The following is a 21,902-nucleotide window of genomic DNA, read 5'->3' as shown; positions in this document are numbered from 1 at the left end:
ACAAAGAGCTAAAATTTTAAACTGTGGGAGTCAGAGAGCCACACCACGCAGTGTGTGTCTGCCAAAACAGACAAACACTCACACAAAAGCATATAATTTTAGCAAAAATATACTAAACACATATTGCATTTTACCATTTTTAGTGAGGGTAAAAATCCTGTTAGCCACCCCTGCTATAGGTATTTTAAGATCAAAGGAAAATATTTTATCTCCTTTACTATCAATGTGACTCATTTTTGATGCAAGGAAAATCACTGTATACGGTTTATAAAACATAGTTGAGCATACAGGTTTACTAAGATTGGGGACAGCACACCTGGCAGTGTTCAAGGGGTTACTTCTGGCTCTGTGCTCAGAAATCGCTCCTTGCAGGCTCAGGCTCATATGGGATGCCAGGATTGAACCCAGGTCGGTTGCATGGAAAGCAAACACCGTACCCACTGTGCTATCACTCTGGTCCCTTTCTATGATTTTTTTTTAAACTCACATTGAAACTTTTTTCAGCTTAAATAAATGAATTATTAGACTAGTCATTAGAGTTTTATTAGAGAAAGCATGACAGTAATTTAAACTTTGCATTAAAATTTTAGTTGTAAGATAACTATAAATATATATTCCATTAATTATTTTGCCTACAGGAGCAAAAAAAAAGGATATTTTTGATAGCAGTATTTCACCAAATATATATGTACTGTATTTTTTATAAATAAGACACACCCTCCCATGCCACCCCCAAGGCACATCTTGGGGAGCAAATGCTACCTGGAGCAGAAGCCTGAGTGCAGGGAAGAAGAGCATCTAAAAACTATATGAGTTTTATGGTCAGGTGCATCTTATAGGGTGAAAAATAACAGTATTTTTAAAAAACTGCTTACTAATGTATTTATCTTCATAAAATGTAATAGTTCTTAGAGTTAAGAACTTGATCTTAGGTAAGAGATGAATGGCATATACTTTATACCACAAATGAAAATTTTGAATAGGTATAAAAATGAGCATCTGTAAAACAGAGCAACAGTAAGGTAATTAATTTTGCCAGGGAATTCTTAGTATAATATATGTTGTGTATGAAAAATCAAAGTAGCGTTAGTTATCTCTGTAGACTTTCTCATATGTCTCTCAATTTTCTAATAGGTGGTCAAGAAGAATATGTCTTGTCTTATGAACCAGTGAATCAACAAGAAGGTTTGTGAAGTCTATTGATTGTTTTACAACCTCCATAAAATACATGCTTTTTGATTTGGAAACGAGTTTTAATTCATACCTTAAAAAGTTTCCTTAGAATTTTACTGTATTTTATAATCACAATGTGTGTCTATGAATAGAAATTCACTGTACACATTATAACAAAATGTAACCTTTGATATGGGAGGGGGAGGATCTTTCCACATCCTCTCTAGCTCTTATTTTTTGTATAATGGCCATTTTGTATAAAGTGAGATAATACCATATTGTTATTTTGATTTTCATTTCTTGATGATAAAAGATGATCAGCTTCTTGTGTGCCTATTTGACATCTGTATATCTTTAGAGAAGTGTTCGTTTTAGAGCCTGACTCTAAGAGGAGAATGCCTGTTTCCCAAGTGGTGCTCAGGAGTCCAAGGGCCCTTCTCAGGATTTTGAGCCAACCAGGCTGGCCGTTCAGGAATGGGGCCTGAAGATATTATGCCCAAAGATAAATGTCTCTCATCAGGCCCTGTGTTTCTAGGGTAACTCAGGCCACTCCAGCAGTGCTCTAGAGACCGTGTGATAGATTTCAAACCAGAGTTATCCACTTGCAAATTATGTCCCTTAACTCCTGTACTATCTCATCTTCTAATTGACTTTAATTTTAATTGGTTTTGGTTTTAACTTTTTGAGTATTTTGGATATTGAAATGTACAAATCTCTTCTCCCATTAAGCATCTCTTCTCCCTCATCTCACTACCCCCGGAGTATTAGGAATCAAGCTCAGGTCTCCTCTGTGCAGATCATATACTTTACTACTAATCAGTCCTGTCTTTCTATTTTACCGCAACTTATTTCTCTATGAGGAAGCTTTCTAGTTTGACATGCTTCATTGTTTCCCTTGATAACAAACGCATTTCTAAGGCAGTAGTTGTCAAGGAATATATCACTTTTGTTTTCATCTGTTTTGTAATGTTTGGGGTCTTTTTTTTTTTTAGTCCAGCTTTGTTACAAGACCCTAATCGCCATGTATGGCTTCTAAGCTAAGCTTTGTTAAGCAGCCGCCATCAGCTGCCCTGCAAGCACCCTTCCTGGGTCTCATCTCTCTCCTTGCTGCGTCTCTGTTTGGGATCTTTTGAATTAATTTTTGTATACAGTATAAGATAGTGGTCTAGTTGATAGTAATAGATAGTGTTGATAGTATTCCATAATGTTGATAGTGTTAGAGAGTGGTCTAGTTTTGCATGTGGTTATCCAACTTTCCCAATGTCATTTATTAAAGAGACTTTTCCTTCCTCCATTGTATTCTCTAGACTCTTTTTTTTTTCTTTTTGGTTTTTTTTTTTTTTTGAGGGGGGGCACACCCATTTGATGCTCAGGGGTTACTCCTGACTAAGCACTCAGAAATTGCCCCTGACTTGGGGGGACTATATGGGACTCCGGGGGATCGAACCACGGTCCTTCCTTGGCTAGCACTTGCAAGGCAGACACCTTACCTCTAGCGCCACCTTTCAGGTCCCTCTCTAGACTCTTTGTCCATATATGTGTGGCTTTTTTTTGTTTGTTTGTTTTGTTTTGTTTTGGTTTTGGTTTTTGGGTCACACCCAGCAACGCTCAGAGCTTACTCCTGGCTCCATGCTCAGAAATCACTCCTGGCAGGCTCAGGGGACCATATGGGATGCCAGGATTTGAACCAATGACCTTCTGCATGAAAGGCAAACGCCTTACCTCCATGCTATCTCTCTAGCCCCATATGTGTGGCTTTTTATCTCTGGGCTCTCAGTGCTGTTCTGTTTATGTATGCCTCCTTTAATAGAATCAAGTCATTTAATATAGTCTATTTTATAGACTGTTTTATATCCTTTTTATAATGTCTTTAAGCATCATAATTACAAGCAGATTGTATTTGGGTTTCAGTCATAAAAAGAACAACCCCCTTCACCAGTGCAACATTCCCACCACCAATGCCCTCTATCTCCCTCTTCCTCCACCCCCTGCCTGTATTCGAGACAGGCATTCTACTTCTCTCACTACCATTGTCCTGATAGTGTTAGTGTAGTTATTTCTCTAACTGCACTCATCACTCTTTGTGGTGAGCTTCATGTAATGAGCTGGACCTTCCAGCCCTCCTCTCTTTTGTCTCTCAGAATTACTGCAAAAATGTCTTTTATTTTTCTTAAAACCCATAGATGAGTGAGACTATTCTGCATTTTTCTTTCTCCTTCTGACTTATTTCACTCAGCATAATAGATTCTATGTCCCTCCATGTATAGGAAAATTTCATGACTTCATCTCTCCTGAAGGCTGAATAATATTCCATTGTGTGTACGTACCACAGTTTCTTCAGCCATTCATCTGTTGAAGGGCATCTTGGTTGTTTCCAGAGGCTAGCTATTGTAAATAGCACTGCAATGAATATAGGTGTGAGGAAGGTATTTTTGTATTGTAATTTTGTATTCCTAGGGTATATCCCTAGGAGTGGTATAGCTAGATCATATGGAGTTCAATTTACAGTCTTTTGAGGAATCTCCATATTGTTTTCCATAAAGGCTGTACTAGACAGTATTCCCACCAGCAATAAATAAAGAGTTCCTTTTTCTCCTCATTCCTGCCGGCACTGATTGTTCTTGTTTGTTGTGATGTGTACCAGTCTCTGTTGCATGAAATGGTACTTCATTGTTATTTTGATTTGCATTGTTATTTTGATTTTAATTAGTCATGTGGAGCATTTTTTTCTTGTGCCTTTGGCCATTTGTATTTCTTCTTTGAGAAAATGTCTGTTCATTGCTTCTCCTCATTTTTTGATGGGGTTAGATGTTTTTTTCTTGTTAAGTTTTGTCAGTACCTTGTATATTTTAGGTATTAGCCCCTTATCTAATGAGTATTGGGTGAATAGTTTTTCCCATCCTGTGGGTGGCTTTTGTATCCTAGTCACCTTTGAGGTGTAGAAGTTTCTCAGCTTAATATAGTCCCATGTATTTATCTCTGCTTCCACTTGTTTAGTTAGACAGTGCTGTTTCCTCCTCGAATATGCCTTTAGTCTCAATGTCATGGAGTGTTTTACCTACATGTTGGTTGATATACCTTACGGTTTCGGATCTGGTTCAAAGTCTTTAATCCATTTGGATTTGACCTTTGTGCATGGTGTTAGATGGAGGTTACACTGTTTTATTTCTTAGGCAACTTTTTTTTCCAGTGTTCATCATACTACTCACTGTGTTTACTTGTCTTGGAAGCATCTCTAATCATTACCTTTCCCATTACTCACCCTTTTCTAATCTTTCCAAACAATTTCAGAACTATATTGCATTGTTAATTTTGATTCTTACTACTGGTCTCCTGTTTTCAACATGATTCCTACCATTCTGTGAAACCATCTTTCTACATCATTACTAAAATTATGTTACTTTCCTACCCAGATTTTTATTTTGTTTTGTTTTGTTTGGGCGGGGGTTTGTCCTTCTTTGATCTATTTCCTTATTAATTTTACTTCAAATTAAATCAGTAAAATACCATACTTATTTTCTAATTTGTAATTAGAGGATATCAGAAATATATAGAAATGCCTGTTAAGTGCGAACATCTGCTAAAATGCTTGGTTTAACTTACTGGGTAGTATGGCTTCCAACAGGAATTACTTAACTTTAAAATCTTAATATAGAGGGCTAGAGAGATGGCACAGCAATAGGGTGTCTGTTTGCTCACGGCCAATCCAGGATGGACAGTGGCTCAAATCCCAACATCCCATATGGTCCCCTGAGCCTTCCAGGTGCGATTTCTGAGTGCAGAGCCAGAAATAACCCCTGAGCACTGCCGGGTATGACCCAAAAACCAAAAAATAAAAATAAATAAAATAAAATCTTAATATAGGATTATAAATAAAAGTTAGACATCATTGATGGAAAAATAAAATAATAAGCCTTAAGAGCTAAATGAAAATAAAGTAATTTTCAAATAAAATACATTAATAGTACATTGATGATTGTTGAGTATTTCTTTTAACATACAGTTTATCTTTATAGTTAATTATACTCGACCAGTGATCATATTGGGACCTACAAAAGACAGGATAAATGATGACTTGATCTCAGAATTTCCTGACAAATTTGGATCATGTGTTCCTCGTGAGTAACTCACAAACAAAAGATTGGGGAGTCAAAGGTGAAACCCAGGGCCTCATGTATGCAAAGCATGTGCTCTGAAGCTGCGTCTGCAGCCTGTCTTTATTTTTTTAATGGTTTTTATTTCATTTTCAATTATTCCTGTATATTAATTATCCCTGTTCAAATTTAAATTAGTCTCTATTATGTTGAGCTTTATAATTAAGTAGAAAATTGATTCATTATGTTTTTACTACTTATCACTCCTTCAATTCTTTTTCTCTATTAAAGATACAACTAGACCAAAACGAGATTATGAAGTAGATGGAAGAGACTATCATTTTGTAACTTCAAGAGAACAGATGGAAAAAGATATCCAGGAACATAAATTCATCGAAGCTGGCCAGTATAACAACCATCTGTATGGAACAAGTGTTCAGTCTGTTCGAGAAGTAGCAGAAAAGGTAAGCATCGAAGCAATCTCATAATAGTATTCTAAACAGAAATGCCTTTGACTTGGAGCTAGAGCAATGGTACAGTGGGTCGGGCATTGCCTTGCATGCAGCCAACCAGATTCAATCCCTGGCATCACACATGGTCCCCCAACCAAGCACTGCCAGGAGTAATTCCTGAATGCAGAACAAGAAGTAAACCCTGAGTATGGGGGTCGGAGAGATAGCATGGAGATAAAGTGTTTGCCTTGCATGCAGAAGGACGGTGGTTCAAATCCCGGCATCCCATATGGTCCCCCGAGCCTGCCAGGAGCAATTTCTGAGCATAGAGCCACGAGTAAACCCTGAGCATGGCTGGGTGTGTCCCAAAATTAAAAACTAAAAAGAAATGCCTTTGATAGTGTTAAAGTATGATAGAATGCTGAGTTTAACATATGTTGAAAAATGCATAGAATCACTGTTACTGCATTATTTTAACTGCTATGAATCCCTTAAATCATTTAATTTAGGTGACTTAGAAAAATAAAAATTATATGTAGAAGTAGAATAAGTGAAGACATTTACATATGCTTTCTTGTTCTGCCTACTAAGAAAGTCTAAAAATGGCTCCTCAATAAGCAATAAAACATCTAGTACCTATACATCTTGGCTTCTCGTTCTCCATTTAAAAGTACGCAAACCTTGGGCCAAAGAGAATATAGGATTTTCCCTGAATGTGTCTGTCCAGGTTCACCTGACACCACATATGGTCTCCTAAGCATCACTAGGATTGGCCATTTCATGTGTGTCTTGCACAAGGCCAATCCAGAATTGGTCCCCACACCACATATATTCCTCAAGCACACTAGGAGTTGATCCTTGAGCACAGAGGCTGGATCAACCCTGAGTACTGTCAGGTATGATGCAAAATAGAAAATACCCAGAACTTCTGGAAATGATGCAGGCTGGTAATGAGAAAGCACAGAATAAACCTTAAATATTTTGCAATGCCAGAAAAATAAGGAAGTGCTTAAGTAATGATGAGATTATTTTAGAAAGATTCAAAAGACAACCTATGAGGTACCCCCATAGCCATATCTGGAATAAAAGTCTGAGTCTATGAAAAATAAGTCTATGAATAATTAAATGAGAAGAAGGAAGGCTGTATAGATCAAATATGTCTATAAATTAATGTAGAAAGAATAATGAAATTAAGAACTGGTTTGTTTGGGGGTTTTTTTTGTTGTTTTTTGCTTTTTGGGCCATACCTTGTGATGCTCATGGGTTACTCCTGGCTCAGAGGACCATATGGGATGCTGGGGATCAAACCAAGGTCCATCCTGGATTGGCCTCGTGCAAGGCAAGCACCCACTGTTGTGCTATCGCTCCAGCCCCAAGAACTGTCTCTTGACAGCCACCCAGATAATGGCTTTAGGCAAGAGTATTAGTATACACTAAAGTTAATGAATCAGGTAAATAATATCTGGTGCAAAACAGGATTTTTATTTTTGGGTTTTGGGTTTTGGGTCACACTGGCTGCTTTCTGGGGTTACTCCTGGCTCTGCACTCAGAAATGGCCCCAGGCAGGCTCGGGAGATCATATGGGATGCCGGGAATCGAACCACCATCAGTCTTGGGTCAGCAGTGTACAAGACAAATGCCTACCACTGTGCTATCTCTCCAGCCCCAGTTTCTCATTTTTAAACGATTATATGAAATAGTGTTGATAATAGAATGTTCATATTTATATTTATTTATTTTTACCTTTCAAGTATTTATATCAAGTTAAAGTTTTCATTTTAATGGGGCCAGAGCGGTAGCATAAACTGTAGGGCATTTGTCTTGCATGCGCTAACCTAGGACAGACTGTGGTTCGATCCCCCGGCGTCCCATATGGTCCCCCAAGCCAGGAGCAATTTCTGAGCTCATGGCCAGGAGTAACCCCTGAGCATCGCTGGGTGTGGCCCAAAAAGCAAAAAAAATAAAGCTTTCATTTTAAGTATTTCCAAATTTAAATTAAGATTCATTGCAGGGGCCAGGCGGTGGCGCTAAAGGTAAGGTGCCTGCCTTGCCTGCGCTAGCCTTGGACGGACCGCGGTTCTATCCCCTGGTGTCCCATATGGTCCCCCAAGCCAGGAGCAACTTCTGAGCACATAGCCAGGAGTAACCCCTGAGCGTTACCGGGTGTGGCCCAAAAACCAAAAAAAAAAAAAAAAAAAAGATTCATTGCAAACCCTTAGATTACAAGAGCATTAGGAGGAGTGTCTGATTAAAAACATGGTATATCACAATGTTTATAAGGGTACCAGGGTACAATTCAACTAACAATAAACTTAAGAACATCAGAAAAATGTATTGTAAATTCTAGAATTAGTTTGGCCTAATTCAAGTTTGTACTAGTGTCTTACCTAGTCCCTAGAGACATAAGAAATCAGATAGAGAAGCAAGTAAATAGTGAGGTTTTATAAATAATCATTTTAAAGCTTCTCCTTAATTTTAGGCTATATATATATTAATCAAATTTTTTCATGAAAAGATGATAAAGTGAGAAGATAACTTAGTATTTTTAATTATTATTGCCTTTCTTATAGCAAAATAAAAGATAGGAACCTCATACTGGTTGCCATTTTTAAGAGTTTACTTGTCTATGAAAGAAGTACGGAAACTATATTCCCATTCCTTGTTAAATGTAACATTTGAGTTATCATTATTGTCTTTATTTTACTTTCCCCATTGAAATTTGCTAACAGAAATGACAAGTTTGCTTAAAATGAACACGATCCAAACATCATAATCCATAGGAAATGTGCCTTTGATATAAGTGAAAGTGTTTGTTCACTTGTTTTTCTTCTTTATTCTCCCTATTTTAGGGCAAACACTGTATCCTCGATGTGTCTGGAAATGCCATAAAGAGATTACAGATTGCGCAACTTTACCCAATCTCCATTTTTATTAAACCTAAATCCATGGAAAATATCATGTAAGCATAAATATGAAAGATACAGTTTATGTAAAAATCTGGTTTTGTCATTTACTAGATTAACTTCCTGCATCTCAGTATTTGTATCTCTAAAATGGAAATAGCAGTAATACACCTGCCTTATAGGGTTGTTACAAAGCTAAAAGTAACTAACAATATTAATCTGTTTATATTTGTAAGCTTAATTGCATAGCTAGTACTAAATTGGTAAGCACAGCTCTCAGGTAACCACTAAAGTAGTAAAAAGGAGGGGGCAAGTAGCTGTCTAGTTCACTTGCATTGCACATGGCCAACCCTGGTTCAATCCCCAATGTCCCATATGGTCCCCTGAGCACCACCAGGAGTAATTCCTGAGTGCAGAGCCAGGAGTAAGCCCTGGGTATCAATACCAGGTAGAGCTCAAAAACCAGAACAAAAAGGAGAGGAAGAGATACAAAATGATGTCTTTCTTATGTGGGATATAAAGAAACAGGAGAAGCTGGGTACATAGGGTAGGGCATGCGGCTATCCTGGGTTTGATCCCTGGAACCCAAAATAGTGCCCCAAGTCCTGCCCAGAATGATTCATGAACATAGAGCCAGGAGTAAGCCCTGAATACTGCCAAGTGTGCCCCCCTCAAGTCCCCCCCCCCAATTTTAATGGATGGATCATATGCCCAAAAGCAACAAAAATTGAGAACTTGTCTTTAATAGGAAGCTCACAGCAGGGTGAGGAGGGTGATCTAGGACAGGGGTCTTGGAAATACTGGGACATTGTTGACCTTATTTCAAAAGATTAGAATGTAATTGTTGGTATCTGAATTTATTTGCTTAGAGAGATGAATAAGCGTCTAACAGAAGAACATGCCAGGAAGACATTTGAAAGAGCCATGAAACTGGAGCAAGAGTTCACTGAACACTTCACAGGTTGGATTTTGATTGAATTTTGCTTTTGATAGAATTTCACTATGGAACTAGATATGCTGATCCATTAAAACGGATTGGGGGAAGGGGTTGGGTCACAGCCAGTGGTGCTCAGGGTTTACTCCTGGCTCTGCACTCAGAAGTCATTCCTGGGAAGCTCCAGGGACCATATGGCATACTGGGAATTGAACCGGGGTCTGTTCCAGATTGGCCACGTGTAAGGCAAACGCTCTACCTCAGTGCTATCTTCAGGCCCCTAAAATGGATTCTAAATTCTGCCATCAAATTCTAAATTCTACACCAACGAGTAGGATTAGGAACTGGTGGCTGTCATTTAGAATAATTCCTATAGCCTTACCAGTGTTATGGAGAATCTTGACATGTAAGATTTCTTTGATTATTGATTAGGGTTTCCTACATAACTTTGAATTTGTTTTTGTTATGATTTATTTTAAATAATGATCAACCTATATTCGATGTCCACACTAAATGCCTCTAAGTATTACTGTAAAACCATGTGCTGTGTTTTTTATATCAAACTTACAGAAAAATGTGAATGAACCAACGTTTCTTATATACTCTACTCATATTTCCAATGTTAGCATTTTAGCACATTAGTGGTTTTTTCTGAAACTTTTTTGTTTGTTTTGTTTTTGGGCCACACCCGATGACACTCAGGTTACAACTGGCTATGTGCTCAGAAGTCCCTCCTGGCTTGGGGGACCATACGGGATGCCGGGGGATCGAATCGTGGTCCGTCTAAGGCTAGCGCAGGCAAGGCAGGCACCTTACCTCTAGCGCCACCGCCTGGCCCCTGAAACATTTAAAATTAAGTTACAGAAAGATGCCCTCCTATGCCTGAATACATTGCTAAGTGCATCCCCCAAACAGGCATTTTATTATATAATCTTAATGTTGTTGGCAAAATTAGTAAATTGGACATTGAGATATAATTTAGTTTTATAGATCTCCTTCATATTTATTTATTTTACTAAACCCATGGAACAAAAAGGAGGAATGGTTTTCCCCATATGTTTTATTGCTATAGTTATCTACTTTCAACCTGGAATGGCACTTCCTCATTGTTTTTCTTGTTTTTCATGACTTTTTTTATTGGGGGGCCATGTTTGGTCCATATCTGGTAGTGCTCAGGGCTTACTCCCTGCTTTGTGTTCAGATATCACTCCTGGGGACTATATGTCATACCAGGGATTAAACCCGTCAACCACACGCAAAGCAAGCATACTGTGCTCTCTCTTTAGCCCCTATTCATGACAGATTTTAAGTGTGAATTGTAGTTATTTTATGAAATATTCCTCTGTCAATTTGGATGTGTCTGCTATTTTTTTTTAGACTTAAGTTATGCTTTGGGGACAAAAATACCACAGAAATAATGGTACCTTCTCCATATGTCATAGGAGGAACTTTCTAGTGCCGATTTTCACCATTACAACCCATGTTGGTTTTGGTTCCTTAGTTGATAGGTCTACTTTTTCAGGGAAGCTTTTCAGTTCCCTCGTGAGAAAGCTGTTTTACAAACAAGTCCCTTAAATCTTTACAAAGTACATAGAATATATGCTTCCCAAGCTGTTTAATTATCTCTTAAGTCATTATATGCACTTGTCAATTATAACTATGAAGGACCGGGGCCAAAGCCTGCCAGGAATAACTCCTGAGTGCTACCAGGTGTGACCCAAAAACCAAAAAAAAAAAAAAAAACTATGAAGAACTGTGGAATTCTGTTTCATGCCTAGTGGAGTGACCAAGAAGAAAAACCAATGAAAATATTTTGTCAAATAAATTGTGTCTTCAAGTGTATTGAGGCTGTCACTAGCTCAAACTGTGAATGCTCACTCCACATCTTGGGCTGGATGTTTTAGAAGAAACCCCTCCTACAGGCATGTCTCTCCCATCGCAAATAACTCTCATTTGAAACAATATTTATGATAGCGTTTGAAATCATGGAAATCTTTTTCTGTGATACGCTCCTTAATAATCACTGATTATTAAGTTAGTAAAGGATGACCTATTTGAGGTTTTTTTTTTTTTTTTTTTTTTTTTGGTTTTTGGGTCACGCCGGCAGAGCTCAGGGGTTCCTCCTGGCTCTACGCTCAGATATTGCTCCTGGCAGGCTCGGGGGACCATTTGGGATGCCGGGATTTGAACCAGTTCTTCTGTATGCAAGGCAAACGCCCTACCTCCATGCTATCTTTACGGCTCCTAAATTAATTTTTAATTAAAAATTTTGGGGGGTGCAAAACCTGCGGTGCCCAGGGCGTACTCCTGGTTCTGAGGCAGGAATCACCCCTAACAGTGCCCAGGGGATCATAAACTACATTATACTGATTTTAATGGTTGCTGCTATAATGTTAGGTTATCATCTTAATTTACCTGCATTGTAGCTGGGTCACTTGAGACTTGTTGGTTTACTAAAGAAATCTGTGTTAAGTGCCAGAAAGATAATATAATACATGGGTTAGGATGCTTTCCTTACATGCATCTGACCCCTGTTCAATTGCCAGTATCTCATGAGTGATCCCCGAGTACTGCTAAATATACCTGCCCCCAAAACTTGTTTCTCCACTTTTTTTTGGCCAAAGAGATCATCTCCATGGGGTTAGGGTGCCTGCCTTACACACACACAGCCCTGGTTCATTCATTCCACAGTACTGCCAGGAGTGACCAACCCTGAGTGCAGCCAGGTGTGTCAGTCTATAGCTATTTCTCCATTAGATTCTGTCCCAAAATATAAAAATTTTTAGTAGCCATGTTAGCTTCCTATGGTAATTTAGGTTCCCCTCCCCCCCTCTTTTTTTTTTTTCACTTTTTTCTGGTGTTTGGTTTGGTTTGGGGGCCACACCCAGGGTTGCTCAGGGCTTACTCCTGGCTCTGTGCTGGCAGTACTCAGGACACCATATGGGGTGCTGGGAATCAAATCCAGATAGGCTGTTTGCAAGGCTTAAACTCTATCTGCTATACTATCCTCCAGTATGTGTTTTTCTTTTATTTTTTTTTTAAATTAAGAGTGTTAGGGAAATATTTATAAATTTGCCTTCAATATTTTTGAGGGGTTTGGGACCACACCCATAGTGCTCAGGGGTTACTTCTGGCTCTGTGCTCAGAAATCACTCCTGACAGGCTCAGAAGACTATGGAATGCCGGGGATCAAACCTGGGTCCATCTTCGGTTGGCTGCATCCAAAGCAAATGCCTACTCTTGTGCTACCATTCCAGCCCCGCCTTCAATATTTTATAGAAATCACACCCAGCAGTGTTCTGGGGCCACCAGGTACACCTAGTACTCCAGGGGACAGCTTGGCCCTTGCTCATGCTCAGCGTGTATATTGCATTCACACTTGGTCTCACATCCTTACAGGTGTCGTTAAAAATTAATATATATTCGGATGTTAAACAACCAAAAAAATTAAATAAAATGTATTTTGACGGGACCCAGAGCGATATCAGAGCAGTGGGGCATTTGCCTTGAACACTGCCAACCGGGGATGGACCAGGTTCAGTTCTGGCATCCCATATGGTTCCCGGAGTATGCATGGGCTATTTCTGAGAGCAGAGCCAGGAGTAACCCTTGAGCACTACCAGGTATAGCACCCCCCAAAATGTTTTTTGACTAAAAATTTGACACACACACCAATCACCAAATCTTTTAAATTTTCTCTCTCTCTTTTTTTTTTTTTTTTTTTTTTTTTTTTTTTGTTTTTGGGTTTTGGGTTTTGGGTCACACCTGGCAGTGCTCAGGGGTTACTCCTGGCTCTATGCTCAGAAATCGCCCCTGGCAGGCTCAGAGGACCATATGGAATGCTGGGATTCGAACATCCATCCTTCTGCATGCAAGGCAAACACCCTACCTCCATGCTATCTCTCAGGCCCAATCTTTTAATTTTTTTTATTAAAATTTTGTATTGGGCCCAAAGAGATAGCACAGTGGTGTTTGTCTTGCAATCAGCTGATCCATGAACCAAAGGTGGTTGGTTCGAATCCCGGTGTCCCATATGGTCCCCCGTGCCTGCCAGGAGCTATTTCTGAGCAGACAGCCAGGAGTAGCCCCTGAGCACTGCCAGGTGTGGCCCAAAAACCAAAAACCAAAAAAAAAAAAAAGAAAAGAAAAAAAAATTTTGTATTATGCAGGGCTGGAGCGGTGGCACTAGAGGTAAGGCATCTGCCTTGCAAGCACTAGCCTAGGACAGACACCGGTTCAATCTCCGGGTATCCCATATGGTACCCCCAAACCAGGAGTGATTTCTGAGCTCATAGCCAGGAGTAACCCCTGAGCGTCAATGGGTGGGCCAAAAACAAAAAACAAAAAAAACATGTTTTTGTATTATGCAAATAGGACACTTAATTAAATGAGCAGTTTTTACTAAGTAACTAATGCATGGTTTCTCTTCCTGGATAAGTAGCTATTTCTAAGATTTAGCTTCTATTTTAATAGTAATTATTTGGTAAGATAAACAATTGAGGTTTCTGATTTTATTTCTCTCATTACAGCTATTGTACAAGGAGATACTCTGGAGGACATTTACAATCAAGTGAAGCAGATCATAGATGAACAGTCTGGTCCTTACATCTGGGTTCCAGCGAAAGAAAAGTTATGAGGACTGATGTTGCTTCGTTTCTCTTCCAAAACTGCTTTTTTTGGGGGGGACATTTCTTCGCCCTTGCCTTCTGTCTTCAGTACTGCTTCCTCCTTAATGTTGAATACATCCCTATCATCATGGTCTGTAGCTGCACTTAGATTTGACCTCTAGTGTCCTTCAAGTCGCAGCATCTGTATTATTTTATGTCACTTTTGGTTTGTGGCCATTTTTCAAAACTGAAGATGGAATGGCCTGACCAGCTATTACGAATTTGGAGAAATGGGAAAATTATGGTAAAATTCCTTAATGTTTAAGGGAAAGTAACTCTAAGATGTTTTCAGAAAAGCTTTATATACGTTCTTTAAAATTTCAATATAAATTAAAGAAAAGTGGTTTTCATCAGTGATTTAGTAAATTTGAGCAACAGTGCACGCTTAATTTTAGTAGCATGGTTTGGCCAACATATTAACTCTCAGTCCCTTTCTCAATTGACTTCAACTATTGAAACCAATATTTCATAAGGCAAATGAGAAAATATATGTTTTTTAATTTCAAAATTAATGTCTGGTTCAACTTTCATAATTTCATAAGGAATTTTCATTTGTCATAAGAATTCTTAAGTCTTTTGTCTTAAGGTTTTTGTTTTTCCCCAAGACATTTGCTAGGAATAACAATGTCTAAATGTTTTTAATCTACTTGTGCAACACTATTTCTAGTGTCTTGCAAAATTGTTCATGCATAATGATTACCATTTTTTCCAAATTGAGGCCATGTTTAGGTGCTAGGGCAGCTCTCCTTTTACATATAAGGCTGAGAAAATGTCACAGACAAAACAGACGTTTTAGTATGTTATAATAAACATTATGGCAAAGAAAAAGGAACCCAATTCATAGTTTAAATCTTTCGATGTATTCTTAGGGGTCAGATTTTAATGAATATTTTACCCACAATAACTGCCTATTTTGTTATAATAAAATATATAAATATATAACTTTCTTTAAACTCTGTAACTATGGAAATTATTTTCATTACATAGTTGCACACACAAACATATATATATTTAAAATATATTTTTCTTTTGCCACCTACTCTTAACTCTTTGGTTTTTAAATTAAATATAAATTGATTAGACTTTATCTTCCTTAATCATGTGAACTGAAAACAGGGGTATGGTGGTTATGGAAAGAAACTTCTAGGGAAATTAGATTACAAGTAAAAGTATAAGCATGTTCTCCTCTTTTCTACAAAGGTTTCCAACTGGTTCCTTGTTTGGCTTGGTTTTTGTCTTTCATTACTGTTGTTTTTGCCATTGGGTGTGGGTTGGTCCTCGGCCTCTTCAGGTTCTCCTCCTTTCACGATTAGGAAAAAGGCCTACGCGCCATTTGCATTTTCCCTCCGTCTGCAGATCTTCCCTTGCTCAGAGCTGCTCTGCACTAGAGTTGCACACATCTTTATGGTGAACAATTGTAAGAAACTTTAGTGAAAGGTAGATATGATTTCAAAAATCAATTCTCTGGTCTTTCATATTATTAATATTGTTTGGCTTCCTGTTGCTTTCCTGGAGTCATTTCTTGAATATGTGTTTTTGACAACCTCCTCACAGTTTTCTTAAATGAGTACTAGTTTGTAAAGATTTATCAACATTATCCATTCCACTTACGAGAAAGAGGAGAACAGCTAATAAACTTTATTGTGAAACCATATTTTAAATGTGTCTTGAATTTTAAAAGAGGGCTTCTGATAAGCTTGTATTTTCTTGGAACAATTGGGGATATAATTTATAAACTAGACTCAAGTTGCTGGCTTACAAAATTAAATTTTCTTGTGTTGATTTTTTTTGGGGGGGGTAGCCACACCCGGTGGTGCTCAGGGCTTACTCCTGGGTATCTGCTCAGAAATAGCTCCTGGCAGACACGGGGGACCGGGATTCGAACCAACCACCTTGGGTCCTGGGTCGGCTGTTTGCAAGGCAAACACCGCTGTGCTATCTCTCCGGGCCCTCTTCTGTTGATTTTTGAGTGGAGTTGAAATATATAGACTAGCTATTACACCAAATATGTTGTTATCAAATAGTAAGAAGAAATTTATGATACAATAATACCCTAGAAACTGGGATAAGAGACTTAGTACCGGGCTAACTAAAGTGCTAGCTTGCACGCAGCCAACAGTTCAATGCCAATAGCATATGTGGTTCCTGAGCACAGAGCCAGGAGTAATCCCTGAGCACTACAGAGTTTAAAAAACAGCAACTGTGGACTGAAGAGATAGCACAGCGGTAGGTTGTTTGCCTTGCATGCAGCTGACCTTGGACAGACCCAGGTTCAAATCCCGGCATTCCATATGGTTCCCAGAACCTGCTAGGAGTGATTTCTGAGCACAGAGCCAGGAGTAACCCCTGAGTGACGCTGGATGTGGCCCAAAAACAACAGCAACAACAACAACAATAGTGGTCGTCTCCCAGAAATCACCATACAAGATCCAAACATAAGTTACATTCAAGTGTTTACTGATCACATATTCAAAAATACCAATAAGTTATAAAATATTGTTTTCTGGGTATTGAGGAGTGAAAAAATGCTTTCATAAAGCTTTCTAGGCTGTATAGGGTAAGTGAATGTCATCATTAGTAAGAACTACCATGCAATAGCCAATTAAGTCGATTGTCATTCAATTGGGAGAGAGATTTTTGTCAGCAATTGAACCAGATCTTCACACATGTAAAGCTTACACCCTACAACTAAGCTACACCCCCCAGTCTACCATTTAATTTTTACAGAAGAATTACTAGCCCCACTGTATTTATCCAAGTCTCACTGTCCTGAGCTCTTTCTCTACAGTCTCATTTTGCAGACTGACTAAGATTCTATGTCTCAGTTACTTACATTTAGTATTCCTTTAAGATAAGTCTTAGAAACTGTTTCCCAGATCATACAGTCTAGGGAGAAACCTGGAGCAAGCATTTGCATCAGTAGTAATAACTGTATCCAGGAAACAAGTCACAATGACGCACAAAGAAAAATCTTTAGAACCAAAATGCAATATGTATTAGGAAAAAATAAATCCACTCTTCTGGTGCACATGGAATAATAGAATTTTGAAAGCTTTTTTTTTTTACCATGCTTCTTGACATTATAGTCAAAAATTAAAATGCTTGGGGCCAGAGCAGCATAAGCAGTAGGGCATCTGCCTCGCACACGCTAACCTACCTAGGACGGACCGCGGTTTAACCCCCTGGTGTCCCATATGGTCCCTCAAGCCAGGGGTGATTTCTGAGCTAATAGCCAGGAGTAAACCCCTCAGCATCACTGGGTGTGACCAAAAAACAATTTTTTAAAGGAAAAAAATCTTTTGTTTTTTGGGTCATACCTGGTGGTGCTCAGGAGTTACTCCTGACTGCTCAGAAGTCGCTCCTGGCAGGCTTGTGACCATATGGGATGCCAGGATTTGAACCAGGGTTCGTCCTATGTTGGCCACATGCAAGGCAAATGCCCTATCACTATACTATCACTACGGCCCCTAAAATGCATTTTATGTGATTTCACATTTCTGGCTACTCTTCTCTCTCTGCCTAGAGAAAAATTGTGGACACAAACTTGCAGAATGGTTCCAGCAGAATACATGCTGGTTAACAAATAACCTGCTAAAACACTACTTATTGAAAAGATCAGCATGTTGATTTGGTAACTAATAATAATGAAGACATTTTATATTTTTATCTCTCAACATCTTTATTTTGAATTACTCTAAATTTGGTGAAAACATACCCAGAGTACTTGTTTCTTAACCAGAAGCTCACTGCAAATCAGTGAAAGGAAGATTCTGTTTTACTCTGTCCCTAGACCATGATTTTTTTTCACCCTGCCCTTTCTTGCATGCTCTGAGTGAAACAAAAGCATATGTCATTCAATCCCTAGATAGTTCAATAATTTTTTAATAATACCCAGGGCCAGAATTAATGCTGAGGTAAGGAATGTATGCCTTATATGCATGTATTCCTGTGGCCCTGAGCGTAGATGGGATAGCCTTGGTGGCCAATTGGGAGTCTCCCCTACAAAAAAAAAAAAACATATATATGAGTGCAATAGAAATTTTCATTGCAGTATTTCAATGTGAAAATTAGATGCAAAGGTGTCGGAGCAATAGGACAGTAGATAGGGCATTTGCTTTGCATGCAGCCAACCTGGGTTCAATCCTGGCATCCCATGTGGTCATTAAACCTGTCCGGAGTAATATTTTAAAAAAGGGGGGGGGGCGGGCGGTGGCGCTAGAGGTAAGGTGCCTGCCTTGCCTGCGCTAGCCTTGGACGGACCACGGTTCGATCCCCTGGCGTCCCATATGGTCCCCAAGCCAGGAGCCACTTCTGAGCGCATAGCCAGGAGTAACCCCTGAGCGTTACCAGGTGTGGCCCCAAAAAAAAAGTCACTTTTCTAGCCAGAGTTTAGATTATTTAGCATTTTTAATCCAGTAGTGAAGATTCTGTTAGCTTCCTTCAGAATTGATTAATAGCTTTCACTGGCTTTAGCTCTGAAGGCTCTGGAATCAGGGCTTGATTTAAATGCCAGCTGTGCCACTTGCTAGTTATGTAACCTTGGGCAGAAATCTTTCTGTTTCAAAAGTGAAGATATTTTAATGACCAATAAAATTGAAAATAAAGGGGACTATCATACTCTTGAAGATAAACCTGGATTTACTACTGTTCAGTAACATAAGCCTTCATTTTGCCATATTTGAATGGGCTTTGAATGTCTGTCATGTTGCATTCTAAGGGCTGTAAAACACTTCTCACTGCTTCTGATACTTGGTTCCCAGAGTCTGTTCTTCTCCTTGCTTCCAAGCATGTTTTATGATTGGTAACAGGAGAAGCTTATGATCCACCTTCATCCCCTAGAAGAAATTTGCCAGATTCGCAAAGATTGGCTATTTTGCTCATCTCTCCAGAGGATCATTTCTCTCAGAAATACTCTGACTTAACTAACTCAACACAGCTCTTGGAAGAAACATCAGAATCACATCTGTACCCAGTACTAGACCCCAAACAGTCCACAAAATGTCTCCAAAACACTCTACTAGAAGTCTAGAAAAGGCCTGAAAAGAATAGTCGAATGAAATATGTTTTCTTTCGATTCACTTGGCTAAGATTAGTGACTGCTTCTGTGGCTTCCCAGGACCTATTTACTGCCACTGACTCCAGTTCTGTTTTCATTTTACCTCCAAATGGCAAAGCAAATCCTAGCCAGATAAACAGCATTGAGCACTGTGAGCAGAATTATTGGTCAGTGATCAGGTGACTTGGTGTATTTTTTAGCATCAAGTACATAAATGTAACAGTTTGACACTATGATTTTTGTAGTAAGCTTCTATTACTTGTGAAAGTGATTAATTGGGAGGCCAGAGGCTGGAATCTCTCCACTTTTTGATAAGTGAAGTACATACATACTTGTGTGAAATGTGTTAACCTAAGAATGCACGAGTCAGGGCTGGTGGTGATAGCGCCATTAGGGCACATGCCTAACCACCTAATTTCAGACATGGTCTCCCAAGCATCACTAAGTGCAACCCTACAATGTGGAGGTGGCCCAGATAAACCCAGAACCACCAGTCCATTCAGCACCATTTGGGAATCACCAACTGCTTTACCACCACCACCACCACCCCAGAGAAACAAATGCTTATACCTCTGAATTTTTACAAGCCAACATCATCATGAAGCTCAAAAGTTACATGAGCCAGGTGGCCACATCCCTGCTTCACCAAGCCACACACTTCACCAAGAAGAATTAGTCTTCATTTTCATTCTTTAATTTACACCCAGCAAAATCCACTATATACAGTTTTGAGTTTTGATACATACGTAGAATTATATTTTACTTATCTCCAAAGTCGAATTAAAATGGTTTCTCTGTCCTTAAAACTTCTCATACTTGCCCTATGTAATCATCAATACCTTTCCCACCCTTACTTTCTCCAGTCACCCATCTGTTCCCAGAGTCTCTTATGCCTTTCCCAGAATGCCATAAATGAGACCCCATCCTATGGATGTAGTATTTAGAGAGGGGTTTCTTTCTTGTTTGTATGTTTTTTCGCTTTTTGGACCACACCCGGCAGCACTCAGAATTTACTCCTGGCAGACTCACAGGATCATATGAGATGCTGGGAGTTGGGCCCATGTTGACCACGTGCAAGGCAAACATCCTACCGCGCTATCACTCCAGCCTCTGGGATTTTTTTTGTTTCTGCATGCATCAATAGTTTGATTTTTTGTTTTGTTTCTTGGGTTTTGGGACCACACCCTGCAACACTCAGATTACTCCTGGCATGCTTCCAGGACCATATGGAATGCTGAGGATCAAACCCAGGTAAGCCGTGTGCAAGGCAAAAAAGCTCTACCACTGTGCTATCAATTAGGTTCCTTCATGCATCAATAGTTTCCCATTGCTGAAGGTTATTCCATTTTTGTAAGTACTGATTCTTTCACAAATTGAAGAATTTGGGATTATTTCCTGTTCCACCACCACCATTATATTTTTTGTGCTTCTTTGGAGTCCCATCCAGAGGACAATTTGGGATCATTGACCAAACCCAGGCCCACCATTCATGCAAAGTCTATGCTCAACCCTTTTATCTATCTCTCTGGTCCCACAGGGGAAACTTTAATTTTGAAGTCACTGCAGGTCCTCCCGTATACCTTCTGCCACTACTGTGAGCAGCCTTGGATTTGTACTGATACAGGATCCTGTAGTCCTAAAACAAACAACTACAGAATAATAGAGCCCAAGACCCTGTTTATAAAATAAATCTGAGCCTATGGTAGGAGACTACAAACATGACCAATTTCAAATTCCTCCAGGTAACATTCAGATGTCACAATGACTAAGCAGACTCTCATTGCTGGAGTCCTCAGGAAAATGTTTAGCACTACAGCGATTGAGAAGGAAATAGTCTAATAGACAAATGAAATAGGTCATTGATTCAACTTGAGATTGTCCATAGCCTTTACAATTTAGGGAAGAGTTCTTGAGGACAAAGCCCTAATATTTTAAGAAAAACATCTGACTTCAGGCTGCAGCAATAGCACAGCAGGTAGGCCATTTGTCTTGCTCCTGGCATACCTGGATTCAATCCCCAATACCCCATATAGTCCCCCCCGCCCCAGCACTTCCAGGAGTGATTCCTGAGCACCAAGGGGTGAGACCAAAAAAGAAAAAAACTTGACTTGCTGAGCAAAGGATTGTAATTTGTTTTGTTTTCAGATGATTAGCTGGCAGTTTTATTTAGCTGCCAATCTCTGTGCATCTTAAATATTTATATATTCACGTGGTAATCTCAGTCACTGCCATGTACCAAATAAATCTTCAAGCTATCCCCCTTTCTTGATTCACTTGGCACCTTACCATTTTTGCTTGTAGATATCACATTCTTTTCTTTTCTTTTCTTTTTTTTTTTTTTTAACGCTCAGGGGTTACTCCTGGCTATGCGCTCAGAAGTTGCTCCTGGCTTGGGGGACCATATGGGACACCGGGGGATCGAACCGCGGTCCATCCAAGGCTAGCGAAGGCAAGGCAGGCACCTTACCTCTAGCGCCACCGCCCAGCCCCAGATATCACATTCTAGCCTTTTTCAGTGTTTGTGCATTTGGGCCTTATTTCTCACATGTATATTTTAAATACATACATATATATTACATTTCTCCTTTAAATTGACTTTCACCTCAATCTTAGGAATTACTAG

General features: G+C 39.2%; 1 protein-coding gene across 13 annotated transcripts in view; it reads left to right on the top strand.

Annotated features, from left to right (window-relative positions):
• Window positions 1-15,877, top strand: part of DLG1 (discs large MAGUK scaffold protein 1) — a 653,463-nt gene extending 637,586 nt beyond the window's left edge. For all 13 annotated transcript variants that reach the window (XM_049775940.1, XM_049775930.1, XM_049775934.1 and 10 more), the window contains 6 exons: window positions 1,135-1,185; window positions 5,190-5,291; window positions 5,559-5,731; window positions 8,569-8,678; window positions 9,492-9,583; window positions 14,086-15,877. In XM_049775940.1, the coding sequence (XP_049631897.1) occupies window positions 1,135-1,185; window positions 5,190-5,291; window positions 5,559-5,731; window positions 8,569-8,678; window positions 9,492-9,583; window positions 14,086-14,192 (635 nt within the window). In that variant the 3' untranslated portion in view covers window positions 14,193-15,877. The remainder of the gene's footprint in view (window positions 1-1,134; window positions 1,186-5,189; window positions 5,292-5,558; window positions 5,732-8,568; window positions 8,679-9,491; window positions 9,584-14,085) is intronic.
• Window positions 15,878-21,902: the final 6,025 nt, after the last annotated feature.

The sequence above is a fragment of the Suncus etruscus genome, chromosome 6 (genome assembly GCF_024139225.1).
Source record: "Suncus etruscus isolate mSunEtr1 chromosome 6, mSunEtr1.pri.cur, whole genome shotgun sequence".
Taxonomy (NCBI): Eukaryota; Metazoa; Chordata; class Mammalia; order Eulipotyphla; family Soricidae; genus Suncus; species Suncus etruscus.
This window is presented reverse-complemented; position numbering and strand designations above follow the sequence as displayed.